Source organism: Clinocottus analis, unplaced genomic scaffold (assembly GCF_023055335.1).
Source record: "Clinocottus analis isolate CAN_PGR_092001 unplaced genomic scaffold, fCliAna1.0.p SCAF_4, whole genome shotgun sequence".
Taxonomy (NCBI): Eukaryota; Metazoa; Chordata; class Actinopteri; order Perciformes; family Cottidae; genus Clinocottus; species Clinocottus analis.
Genome location: NW_027176153.1, coordinates 11,540,884 through 11,554,580, shown reverse-complemented (window position 1 = coordinate 11,554,580; position 13,697 = coordinate 11,540,884). Strand labels below are relative to the sequence as shown.

The window sequence follows — 13,697 nt, the reverse complement described above, 5'->3', positions numbered from 1 at the left end:
CCCCATGACCCATTTGGGACCTCAACACTGCAGATTGCAGTTCTTTCAGGTAGTTTTGGTTGCTTTAACGTAATCAGGCATATCAGAAATACTCATACGAGACATTTAACAGACTTATTCCATCGAAAAATGGAATAGAAGAAAGATATCCACCGATCCCACAACGATCCGATCCCATTTTGGAATGAACGCGAGTCCGTACATGATATTGTACGTAAGATATGCTTCGTCTGACAAGTCAAGAGATAAACAGGGAGCCTAAAACTATGACAAACATTCCTTTGCATGATTTCAAAAATCTGTCGATATGCATCTGTTTATTGGAAAATGTATGATGAAAAGTACTTTATTAATCCCCAAGGAGAAGCACAATGTGGGCGGATATTTGCAGTTGAAAGCACTATTAACATGCTTTGTATTTCATAAGCATGTACACCTTTTAGCTGTCCGAGAAATGTAGAGTAGAAAGTAAAATATTTTAGACTGAAATGTATTGGAGTAAAAAATAAAATATTTGAGATGTGAGATGTCAATATTTGAGTTGCGTTTCGTGGCAGATTGCAAACAGAGTGACACCCGGCCAATCTAAAGACCCTGTTAGGGTCTTTAGATTGGCCTATTGGGTCTATAGGGTCACCCTATACAGTGCATTCATGAGGCTAAGGCGAGGATTGTAACCAATCTAATCAAGCAATACAATGGTGACTAGGTCCGGCCTCTTACTGTCAAAAAGAAACTATTGGAGGGCAAAGTTTTGCCAGCAGACGCTCATCGTGCTCTGTCTCCTCCGAGGATGCCATTTTGCTCGCGTGTCAATGCAGTCATGTGACTAACCTGGAGTCATGTCAGATATGCTCTGCTGTTTGCTCTCCCACTACTTTGTTTACTTACCCCTGAAAAGTAGTAGGAGCATTTGTTTCCGCCTGAAATGTGCGCTCAGCGGGTATCGTCTAGGTGTGTCTGTCTTTTTTTGCTCATTGTGTGTGTGTGTGTGTGTGTGTGTGTGTGTGTGTGTGTGTGTGTGTGTGGTTAGTCTTGCCGCAGCCTGTTATTTTCCATTTTCATTTGTTGATGCCTGTGGTCTTTCCATGGCTTTCAGAAGCTACCAGTGAATGAATCAGTAATTTTTTTGCAGGTTTTTAAATGTTGTTTTCTGCTGCTGGTTCTCTGGCAATGAGAAGATAATTGAATTTGTTGGAATACAGTGACAATTACCAGGCTAACTTCTCCTGTAGTGTTTATTCATCTACATTAATGCATTCAGTAAAATAAGATTTTTTTTTTCTCGTTTAATACTGAGGTGGCACCAACCAACGCTGTTTATTACATTTACTCTGCTCATGCAGCAGAAAAATATCAATACTTTAATCTAATTGCATTCAGCAATGAATTTGTTGAATACATTCTGAAATTTATAGACACAAACTGTTTTGAAAGTAGAAAGTCAGAAAGGTTTCATTACAGTTTGTTTACTTGCCAAAATACCCAAAACTCTGTCTTATTTGAGGGTTGATACAACATTTTGGTACTATGAAGAGATAGAAACATGTTAGAGTTGCCCCCCTTAGTTAACATTGCTGAGCCTGTCTAGCTGTCAGACGAGACAATTCTTTGGAGAATTTAAAACCATTGTTCAACTTCAAATGGCTTCTCATTTCTAGCAATCGTTGATTGTGTTGACTGAAAGCTTTTGTAAGCAGAAGCTCGTGTCTGAGTTCATTTACTTTTAAATGTTTTAGATTGACTTGGTTGAGAACATAACATTTATTTTCTCATATTATGTATTTTGGCAATATCCTGTATGTATTATGTGTGCAGTAAATAGCTACATACATTATATTGTGCTAAAAGACTGAGGCTAAAGCTACGTGCAACAAGCAAAAAGATAGCATTCTTTTCAAGAAGAAATGGAAAGAGGGAACAACATGATTTTAGTTGCAGGATCAAGCCGCTAACATTAGCCACACCCCAATATGTTAGCCCCCAGGACTCCATGCTAGACACTGGGGAAAAACCACACAGTGTTGTGCAAGTCGTGAACCACATCTCTTTTTAAAACATGTCTTGGTTATTCTTGATGATATAAGGATCTTCCAAACAATATTAAATAGTCAAACTGTTCCAATGTTCTTTTCAATGTTGTAACAACTTTCTTTGTCCCTCTCTTGCAGGGGCTCGATGGGTCCGATGGGTAGCCCCAAGCCTGGCATGCAACAAGGAGGCCACGGAGGACGAGGAGGAGGAATGGGAGGAATAGGTGGAGGAGGAATGGGAGGAGGAATGGGAGGAGTAGGTGGAGGAGGAATGGGGGGGATGGGAGGAGGAGGAATGGGAGGAATGGGAGGAGGAGGAATGGGAGGAATGGGAGGAGGAGGAATGGGAGGAGGAGGAATGGGAGGAATGGGAGGAGGAGGAATAGGAGGGATTGGAGTAGGGATAGGCGCAGGTGGAGGATTAGGGTCCAGGGCTGGCGAGCCCTACCGCCTTGCCACTCACGAGACTCCAACTTCCCCCCGACATATGCAGTCAAGCCAGGGGCCCGGCATGGGGCACGGCCCAGGGTCCGGCCACGGGACGGGTCACGGTCCAGCTGGGTCCAGCATGATGGGCCATGGAGGTCAGCCAAGTCCTGGTCAGCACGCCTCCCGCCGAAACCTCCAAGTCGACTTCACTGGTTCGGGCGGCTCCAGGACAGGCCGGTCTCCCTCTGCGTCTCCTGATCGCGGCGTGACGCCCACCTCGCCCTACTCGGTGCCGCAGATCGCACCGATGCCGAGCAGCAAACTGTGCCCAGTGTGCAAAACCACAGAGCTGTCCAACCCACCGGCAATACCCAACTACAACACCTGCACCCAGTGCAAGTCCACCGTCTGTAACCAGTGTGGATTCAACCCCAACCCGCACCTCACTGAGGTAGGTCATGTTTGACAAGGAGATGAGTGTATGAGTGTGTTTGAGTGTGTGTGTATGTGCAGAATGGTTTAATATTTTCCTTTTTTGTCATGCTTGTCCTACGATTTTTGTAGTTTACTGGCGGCATAAAGGGATTCAATAATCCAATAATGTTGATTTATAGTAAGTCACTAAACATTTGGGTATGCATATAATGTAATCTTGTAGGCGGACTGAAGTCACAGTTGATTTAAGTTTCAGTTTACAATGATAAACACAAGGGGAAGTTATTCCAAAAGCATTTAACTAGAGTTTGAGTCTGGAAACCGGTCCAGCAGCGACAGACAGGATAAAGATTTTGTCTGGCCTGTTGCTTGAGCCAGCGAGGGAGGAGAGGGAAAGAGATGCTTTTGTTTTGGCTGTAGCTACTTTAGTTTTTTCGTGCCAATAGCACACTTTTGACTTGAATGAGAATTGAATGGAAGCGAGTGAACAAAGTGAACGAGTCAGTGCAGAGAACTTGATGGAAGAAGTGAGAGGGGATGGTTTGAGGCAAGGGAGTTAAATGAGGTCAGGGAGAGAGAGAGAGAGAGAGAGAGAGAGAGAGAGAGAGAGAGAGAGAGAGAGAGAGAGAGAGAGAGAGTTAAAGAGCATTAAAGCTGTTTGAAAACATTTTTTTTAAATATCTGTTTCCTTATCTTCTTATGTCATTGGGAAACTGACAAAAAGTTGAACGGCAAAGTTGAACTATTTATACATTTATGTAGAATGCATTTATTTAAAAATCCAATAATGAGTAGAAGAGTGAGAGTAAGTGTTTGTGTGTCGTTCATGTGCGACTTTGTACTGTAGGTCTTTGTCTGTATTTGTGATAGACAGTGAGTGTAAGGGCTCAGCAAGTGGCAGTAATTCCTTCCTGAGGCGCTGACAGAATCTCTATTAATGTGGTGAGGCAAGACACATGGGTCGTGACAGTGTGTGTGTGTGTGTGTGTGTGTTTGAGTTCATTGTACTCCTCACAGGTGGGATGTGAAGACAGGAAGCATTCAGACAGAGATGGAGGGAAAAGAGACTGAGAAGTCAAATAAATGTGACTAAAGTTATTAAAATAGGATGGAGAGATGAGGAGGAGAGACGAGGTTAAGAGGCCCTCTTTGATTGAGAGGAGGTTGACGTTTCCTTTGGTGACAGGCTCAAACCATCAGCCCGGTGTCAGCGTATGGTGACAAATATAAAAACCTCAGCCTCCCATGGGCAGACGGGACAGACTTTAGACAGCAAACACAACCAGAAGCACGAGGCCATGTCTAATATATTAGCCATGCTGGCACCCATTGATTCCCACTGATGTCAGGTCCAGGGGCATATCATTGGCAGACAGCACGATAAACACTCTGCTGGATTAAACAAACAACTGCAGTTGTGTTGTTGCGTCTCATTTTTCATTTGCTTTTGGGGGGGAAGCACGTTGGCAGCAGAGTCATCCAAGTGTACCTGATGCATCATTCACACTGACGGGCCATGCTAATACATTTGCATCCACTGCCAAACGATAGTAAAAGACTAATAACGACACTGACGTATGGTGCTGGTAATTAGAGGTGCTATTTGTATTTTTATTTGAATTAGTGGTATTTTGCAGATTAACTGTCTCCAATATAACATTATAGGTGAATCCCACGCTCTCTGGCATAGTGTCTCTTTAAGAAGGGTTTAAACGTTTTATTTAACGAACAAAAGAAAACAACAACAAATCCCGTCCCTCCCATCCTTTCTCGTTGTCAATACTACGTCTGCTAAGTGTAAAATAAATAAGCAGCGGCGGTATTTGACATCTGTCAAACAGAAGCGCTTGATTTTGGGAGTCAGTTTAATTTAAACACAGTGACAATAGTTTGCTTTGGACACCAGAATCCAACGAGGAAAATCAGGATGTCAGCTTCCCGAAAACATTTAAAAAAAGCTTGCAGTCAATTTTAACACAAGTCTTAATCATTCTTAGCACAACATGTCATGATGGTTTTACTGGCTGTGAGTTCAAAGACACGTACAGTACGTACAGTAAAGCAGCTTATGCCTGGCTCATGTGGGATCACCTTTTGATTCCTGTTATGCATGCACATGTGGTCCTGTGTGTGTGTGTGTGTGTGTGTGTGTGTGTGTGTGTGTGTGTGTGTGTGTTTGTGTGTGTGAGAGAGAGAGAGAGAGAGAGAGAGAGAGAGAGAGAGAGAGAGAGAGAGAGAGAGAGAGGGAGAAATTCTTAATTTATGATTTTTGGGTGTTTAAGTAATTGAACATTTTATGAAAATATAAGTGAAATGCACACATGTACATTGAACACAAAGCTCTGCTGCATTTGACTCTCGACTCCACCATCTTGTACAAATTAATACACCGGTCCGGCCATCATCTTTGTTCCTATGAATTATGGATTAGCTCTCCACTCCTATTAACATTCACTATCTTTCCAATTATTGTCTGTGCTAATCAATGTTCTCTTAATCCTGATAATCTAGTAAACAGTAGCTCTGTGATGCCGTTAACATTAAGGGGATTTAGCCACGGCTGTATGAGATTAATACACGTTAGCATGCCATGCATGCTTGTTTTCTTTACTAGTTTTACAATTATCTGAACAGTGGTGGCTCAAACTGTACTATGAAATGTGCATATATACGATTTACAGTCATGACTCATATTCAAACTTATTTTGAATGTCACAAACTATCCCCACATACCTCCTTCCTTTAGCTCAGTGGGGCAGAGCTCAAGCCTGGTTGTGTCTGCAGCTATGGACTAATACTTACTTACTGAACATTATTCATTATTATCACGGCTAATCAATGTACTGCATGTCCTGGTAATCTAATAGCCAGTGCCAGGCTCCATATCCGTCGTACTACGCTCTGATTGCATTTGCATCAGATAACATTTTGCAGACTTGACCCGGCAAGCCAAAGAGATGATTGCATACAGTATAAATAGGTCAGGCATCTTTCATTATCACTATTTAACAAGCACAAAAACACACATGTAGGCAGTCCCCTCATGCCATCAAAATCTAATTTCTTCTTCATGTTGAAACAAAACTTAATTGAATAAAATCCAAATCCCCTAAGAGGTAAAGAACAATGATTCTAAACAAGATAAATAAAAAGTTGGTTAAAATGTGATCTTATAGCATAGTGTCTGTACAGCTGTGTGTTGAGGGTCTACCCCCTAACAGATCATTATTGTATTTATTCGATGGCACTCTCTGTCCTGGTAATCTAATAAGCACTGCTCCATATCTTGTTACGTTCCGACGCCTCCTGCATCAGATAATATTTAGAAGACTAAATCAGGAGAGTGACACCAATTATAGGGCCAAAGATGAGGATCAGAGGGATCAGAGGTCTGTGGTGTTGGCCACTACGCCAGCTGTGATCGCACGACCCCCCCCCCCCCCCACTCCATTAGCTGGCAAGCGCTAGTTAGCTCGCGAGCTAACTGCAAGCTATTCAGACCTGCTTTCCAGTTTCCATCGCGCGTGAGATGCGCTTGCCAGAGTCCACAGGGAATAGTCTCCCGCTCCAGCTTCTTCTTCTCTACAAGTTAAAGTAGCGCAACCCACTTGACTAGGTGTCTACAGCGCCACCCAAAGTACAGGAGTGTGTGGTGCAGGAGCTTGCGGTCCTACTCACTCAGAGTGAGTGAGGACAGAACCAGCTAGCAGGCGTCACCGTGTTTAACCGGCAGAGAGAGAGAAGACAGAGAGAAGAAAGAATGACATAAAGAAAGACAGAGGTGAGATGGCTTATGAAGTCCCTTTTGTTAGCGTGTATCAATATTGGAAGCCTGGTGTGGCCTCTAGAAGAATTCAGTTCGACAACTTCTCTTTTTCTCGTAATTTATTTCCTCAATCACAGGTAAAGTAACAAGCTCTGCAGTTGCAAAAGCAGGGAGCCGTCCAGTCAACGCAGGTTGACCGTCTGAAACAACACCGCGAACAGCCGGAAGTTCGTTTCTTTAATAAATGGTTTTCTATCAACAACATATCATAAGCAAAGTAACATTTAATTGGCTCTAAACTGTCAAGAGGAGGAGAATCCTGTGTTCTCATCTCTTCTCACAGAAAGGGACGTGCAACGTCCAGTCTGCTTCTCTAGTGTCAACATACTGATAAACAGGTGTGTGTGTTGAGGAGTGCAGGCGTGTGACTAAATTTCCTTGAGAACAGAACATTTCGAAACACGACAGCTGCATAGCGGTGTTGTACTGACCTCGCTAACATAATCTGAACTTCACTAGACATGAATATGAAAAGCATCTACAGAAATTTTAGATTTATATTATCACTTTTAGCAACATATTTGCATCAAGGTTCACACTCTGCATGTTGCTCGATAGCTTTGCTGAAAAAATTATATATATATAAGACTGCAGCTCCAGATATATATATATATATATATATATATATATATATATATATATATATATATATATATATATATATATATGTATATATATATATATATATATATATATATATATATATATATATATATATATATATATATATATATATAAATAAATAAATATATGAAGTTGATTTGGTGATCCATGGAAACAAAATACAAAAATATAGAATAGATAGATATAACATTTAAATATTCAAGGGAGTATAGTTACACACATTTCATAGAGGTATAAGGGTCCAGAAAATAATCATTGATGAAAAGAGTAACGCCTGAACACATTGACTCTATATCACACAGTCAGTCATTTTTTTTGTTGGATCTTTATTGCCCAATTAACATGTACATTTTAATGGAGGAAAAATCTTTTTAAAAAAAATAGATCCTTCACCAAACTGCACATACTCACTGAGACAGGGTTTTTAGCCACGTTAGCAGCCTTATAGATGGCAATGTTGGTCTGTCAGTTGTTCCAGCCACTGCTTTGGTCCAGATGGAGAACATCAACAGGATGTATTGCCCTGAAATTTGGTACAGATAACCAGGGTGCACAGAGGATGAATCCTACTGACTGATTGACACCCACACTTTTCTTCTAGCGCCACTTTGAGGTACATATTTGTGGATTTGAGCGAAAATGTTGTAACAAAATAGGATTGCATAGGATTACATTTTTTATCTAACACCATCATCTATCTACAAAGATATCTACAAAACAAATGATTTTCCTATCAACCTCAGCTGTACCTTTTGCTTTTTGCTAATTAGCAAATGCTAAAGTTTGACATTGCAGATGGTATAAACATTATACTTGCTTAACCTCACCATGTTAGCATTGATATTGTGACTATGGTAGCATGCTTGCATTAGCATTTAGTGCAAAGTGCCTAAGTTCAGCCTCACATGGGAAACCCTTCGTCTTTTAACTGGACTTTGATCGTAAGAATTGTAAATTTAGATCATTAGCCGAATTCTATAGTGTTGAAGAAAATGTTGTCACTGTCCTTTTGGGATAATTACCATTATCATCATTATTGATTAGCAGTATTGAGTCGTTTTGAGTCTAGAATGATCTGTGTTACAACTCAACTGCAAAATTACAGGTAGCATTTTCCGTTCTCCAATGGATAAGTAGCATCTTGGAATGAACCAGATGAACCTGTTTTCATTTGATGTATTCATTTGTGCTGTGTGCTGGTGTTGTCTGTTTAGCACCCTAAAAGGATCAACTCAGAGTGTTGCCACTCATGCATATATTTAAGGGATATTGAAACACCCACACTCTGTGTAGTCGCAACTCATTTATATAAGTTATTCAGTCCTTGAAAAGGTACACCTTGGATGGATGCTGACGCTTTAGTGGTTCATATCTGAATACTTAGTGAAAAAAATATGTCTGGGAAGCTGCATGTTGTCACATTAAAAAAAAAAATTGTCCACAATCACTGTGGTCTGTAAATGTGTTGTGCACCACAGCTGTCCAAAAAGACCACCCACTATACAGTTACACACTCACAGCTGGAGTTTGGACCAGCAATTGCCCACCTTCCCCTCAGCTCTGTCATCTGAAATAATCTCAAAAATGTATCTCCAGGATTCATCCTCTGTGCACCCTGGATATCTGTACCAAATGTCAGGGCAATCCATCCAGTTGATATTCTTCATCTGAACCAAAGTAGTGAACAACTGACAAACCAACATTGCCATCTAGTTTACTAGCAATAGCATGAGTGAAGTCCTGAATAACATTTATTTCACAACAGAAACTAATGATAGCTAATAATCTAATGTAAATGAATACATTCACAGTAATACATACCTAAATTACTGAGGCAACAGGCCAACTGGTGTCATATAATTATAGTTTCCCCTTCTACTACCTTTTCTCTTTGCTTAAGCCCAATGTTATATGAATGCAAAATTCAAACATAACATTAGAAGGTTACGACGAACAGAAATGAACATAAACTCCTTGAGTGTGTTCACCTCCTGAGATCAGATTGAACTCAAGATTATTTCAGCAGCTAATGTTTGGCGTAAAACCAAACAGTTTGGTGGGGATTTAACTAACCCTAACCCTTCTACTAACCCGAACCATAATCATGCTACACAATAGCAGCCTTTGATCGTTCAAACTGATGCATCGATGCATTATTTTTGCTCCTGGTTATATATATTTTTCAGCAAAGCTATAGAGCAACATGCAGAGTGTGAACCTTGATGCAAATACGTTGCTAAAAGCGACTTCATAAGCCATTAGTGAAATGAATTTAATGTGGGCCATTTTGTAAAGGCTTTTATCCAAAGTGATTTCAGTGGAAATGGAAACTCTGTCTTTCTTATGGCAACAAAGTAACAAGTAGGCTGATATGAGAAAAAAAAACAATTGTAAATGATTAGGTAGAGTAACCTTTGCTACTCTACCGTTTCATTTATAACGCAGAAGAATAGAAGCTAATGACATAATCTCAAACTAAAAGGGCATTTTATTCCAGAAAAGCAAAAATTTATACCCTCACAAACTTTAGCCACATCACTTCCTGTCTGTGTACCAGACAATACTTCACACTGCAAGATGTAAAATGTTTCATGGGGTTTGTATCGTCATTAAACAGATATGCAGTTGAAGCGAATGGTAAAATAGACAACAATTTGATACACACAGGTTGATTGCACCTGCTCGTAGGAAATGACAAAGCCGCTCTAACCAGAAGTTTACAGTTGATGTCAATGAACAAAAAATACAACAAAGAAGAACAATATAGCAACGTTTCGAATGTTTGATGATATTTTTGCGGTTGACAACAACTTGGTATTGCCCCTGTGCTTCTATCTCTACATTACCGTTTGTGAAGGCCATAGCGTTGGTCATCTAAGCCGTCTGGCAGCGTCTTCCTCCCAAACTGTTTGTTGTTCAACAGACTGTGTACAAATTTTAGACTCCGTGTGCACGTCGGGCTGCTAATAGAAATGTGTGTCCGTATGCTGGATTAATTAGTTTCCTGAGAAATCTGCAGATTGTGCTTTTCTGTCCCCTCCTCTCAAACCGGACCTCCTGCCTCTCGCACATAATAGTCATGCAGGTGTGTGTGTGTGCGACTTTGTTGTGTTTAATAGCAGAAATGTGGCCAAATTTTTGCATTTTTATGATCAACATTATCATCAAAATGCTGTCATTACCAGTCCTGACACCAAGTGGCTAGTATGCTTTGTGTGTGTGTGTGTGTGTGTGTGTGTGTGTGTGTGTGTGTGTGTGTGTGTGTGTGTGTGTATGTGTTGTGAGTGTCTCTCATCGTGGAAAAAAAACACCTCCTGTGGTTGGAACTTCCTGAGAAGTGGTTTCGAGGCTTTTGCACTTCGGTCTGTGGATCGATCTTGTCACAACTGAACAAGATGTAGCCACAACACCTTACAGATGTGTCGTTGAGCTCAAAGTGAAGGCTGAGTTTGAAGATGGGGGAGCTGGAGGTTAGGGAGGTAGGAAGTGGGGAATAGGCCACTGGCCCTCCCAATTTATGCCCCTGGTCTAAAATGTAAAATTTAAGGTTTTTGCCAACAAGGTTAGGTCACAGACAAACAATGTTGTGAAGGAAACATTGTGGTTTGGTTTAAAAGTAGCACTTGGTTAAGGATAAAGCATCTTCTTCATTTTGATTATAACATTACACACACATTTAAAAGAAACCAATGTTGATAACTTTTGGTATGGAACAACATTATTTTGATCCATAACGTGACCTATGATTCACCTGAGTTGCGTTTCCATTTAATGAAACTCATGTGCTTTGTTTTGCTTGGGATCGTCTCCTTTATTCAAACTTAATTGTATTTTACGGGCGTAGGGAAAACAAATTGAACAGATTTTCATTGTATATTTTGCAGGTATATATTCAGTTTGACATTTTGTTGCGACTTTATAGGATGATTCATTAAAAACATTAAATAAACAGCATTACATGTCGTCCAAAACATTATTTCTCTGCCAAACTATTCGTATGTGAATGTAATTTTCGAGAGCGGTTGACAATTGTATATTATTTGCATTTGAAACTAACCCTGTTTGTGAAGTTAGTGATATGTCTTGTTGTCGGTTCCGCCATATTCGTCGCGCTGTTCCCTTCCTCTCTCTCGCATTGCTTGATTTGCACTGTGACTTCTCCAACTATGTGTGAATGAATACAAAAGATGCAAAGAAAATGGTGTTACAGTGCAAGAACACAGCAGAGACATTGACAGAGACAGGAAGCAAGAGAAGAAATCAGAAGAAGGCAGAGAGAAAAAGGATGCAACAAGGTTCAAGAAAGGCAGAGGTGATGGACGGGGACAGAGATATAGACAGATTTACAACAATAGGACTGCAGACAACAGCTCATTACCTCCACGAAGAGGTCTGACATGGAGAACATTCCAGCCCATTTCCCTTTTGAGCTATTGCTTTACTTCATCACGGCTAATTACACCTATCAGTTGTAGGACACACACACACACACACACACACACACACACACACACACACACACACACACACACACACACACACACACACACACAGCAAAAAGCTATATAATCCTTATTGCACCTGTTGCAACAGCCAAACTTAGCTTAGGTGTAAACTTCACACTTGACTGTGTGATGAAACTATATTTAGTTTGATACTGAAGGCGTGTCGATGTGTGGTTGCAACACAGAGATTTTAACATTCATCTTAACGTTAATCACGAAACAACAACAAAAAGGTACATCACATAGGACGAAGCATTTTAATTAGGTGGATTTAAACCGTCCACATTTCCAAGTAAAATAATAATTTATTATCATGTGATTAGATCAATTGTAAGAAACTTTGTTAGAAACTCTTATTTAAGATTATGTCAATGCTTGTGTTTGTGAGATTTACAAAATATACATATATTTAAATTGAGCATCCATTTTTCTTAATAAATATTAAATAAAACACAAGTGTAAGTTCAGAAAGTGAATTGTATATATTCTATTTCAGACACTGATGGCACAGCATTGTGTAATATTTTTTCCACCAAAAAAATCTCTGCTGAAAAATATATCTCACAGGGGCTACATCCCTGAAAAAAGGTTGAGAACCACTGTAAAAAGTAATCTACCGTACATGGAAATAATATTCAAACCATAAGCTTCAGGAGAGTGCGTGTAGCCCCAATGCTGGTTTTCCTTTTCCCGATACCGGTCCTGCGAATGATAATGATCAAAATAATATTGCTAATGACAAAGGTTACAGGAATGACACTTTGGTAATTAACTCTTATGGCAGTTTCACTAATAAGGACCAAAAACAATGAAGATTTCCTCTTTAATGACGAAGACGACTGCCTTGACCTCAATGAGAGGGTGTATTTTCATCACCGCAGACAGAAGATAATGATCATAATTCAGACAGCTATACTGAGATAAACATAGTGGCTGGTGTCAGCTCATCACTGCTCCATTGTCTCTTGCCTTTCTTGAGTGCCAATTGAGTGTAATTTTTCAGAACAAACTTCTTGTAATAGTAATTTAAGCAAACTTTATTTCTAAGGGCTTCCAGGAGGCCGAGAATAAAACACTGAAGGTCATTTTTTAAATATGTATAACCACGATTTATTCTGTACTCTGTGATGTGCTACAATATAAATGAAGCCTTTACAGTTTTATCTGCACAATATTCCCCACAAAACGTCATCATATTGTCAGTTGCTAACCCGGAAGTAAGCCCCCACTCAGCAGCTGCAGGACGGCTCCAAAAAGAGCTGTTCTGTTCAACTGCTAATTATTATTGGCAACCTCATTCACACAGTTTGAACCGACTTGAAGCTTCCTACCAATAAAAGTAATCCTAATTGAGATGCAGAAACACTGGCTTAGGTGGACTCACACTGCAGACCTTAAAAGCAGTTGCAAACGGCTTATATTAGTCATTAGCGGGTGGATGCTGCCTGAGAGAATTTAAAGCGATTGCCTGAATCCTGACATGCAATTAAGTTTTATTTTAAGTGCTGAAGGTAATCACCTCTCAACTTCGCTGAAATGTGGGTAAAGCGTTTTCCAAGCAGTGTTGGAAATATCCCTTTTTCCCTCTTCGCCAAAGAAAGAGAGACTTTTCCTTTCTTCTCCATCTTCTCCGTCTTTCCCTTCTTCCCCACATTCTTGGCATTTAAGGTCCATATTTCTTCACTCCTCCTCTACCTTTTATCCACTTTGTCCTCCATTATGTCTGCCTCTCACTTTCTCCATCTGCTCCTCTTCAGTCTCTCCCCTCTTCCCCTCCTTCGCTGCGGTAGAGGAAGCAGTCTGTCATGCATTGCTGTCCGTGAGTGAGCGGCGAATCAAAAGCCC

General features: G+C 40.3%; 1 protein-coding gene across 5 annotated transcripts in view; it reads left to right on the top strand.

Moving 5' to 3' along the window:
• bsna (bassoon presynaptic cytomatrix protein a) overlaps positions 1–13,697 on the top strand; it is a 135,631-nt gene that overhangs the window by 27,706 nt on the left and 94,228 nt on the right. For all 5 annotated transcript variants that reach the window (XM_068597412.1, XM_068597413.1, XM_068597410.1 and 2 more), the window contains exon 2: positions 2,172–2,913. In XM_068597412.1, coding sequence (XP_068453513.1) covers positions 2,172–2,913 — 742 coding nt within the window. The remainder of the gene's footprint in view (positions 1–2,171; positions 2,914–13,697) is intronic.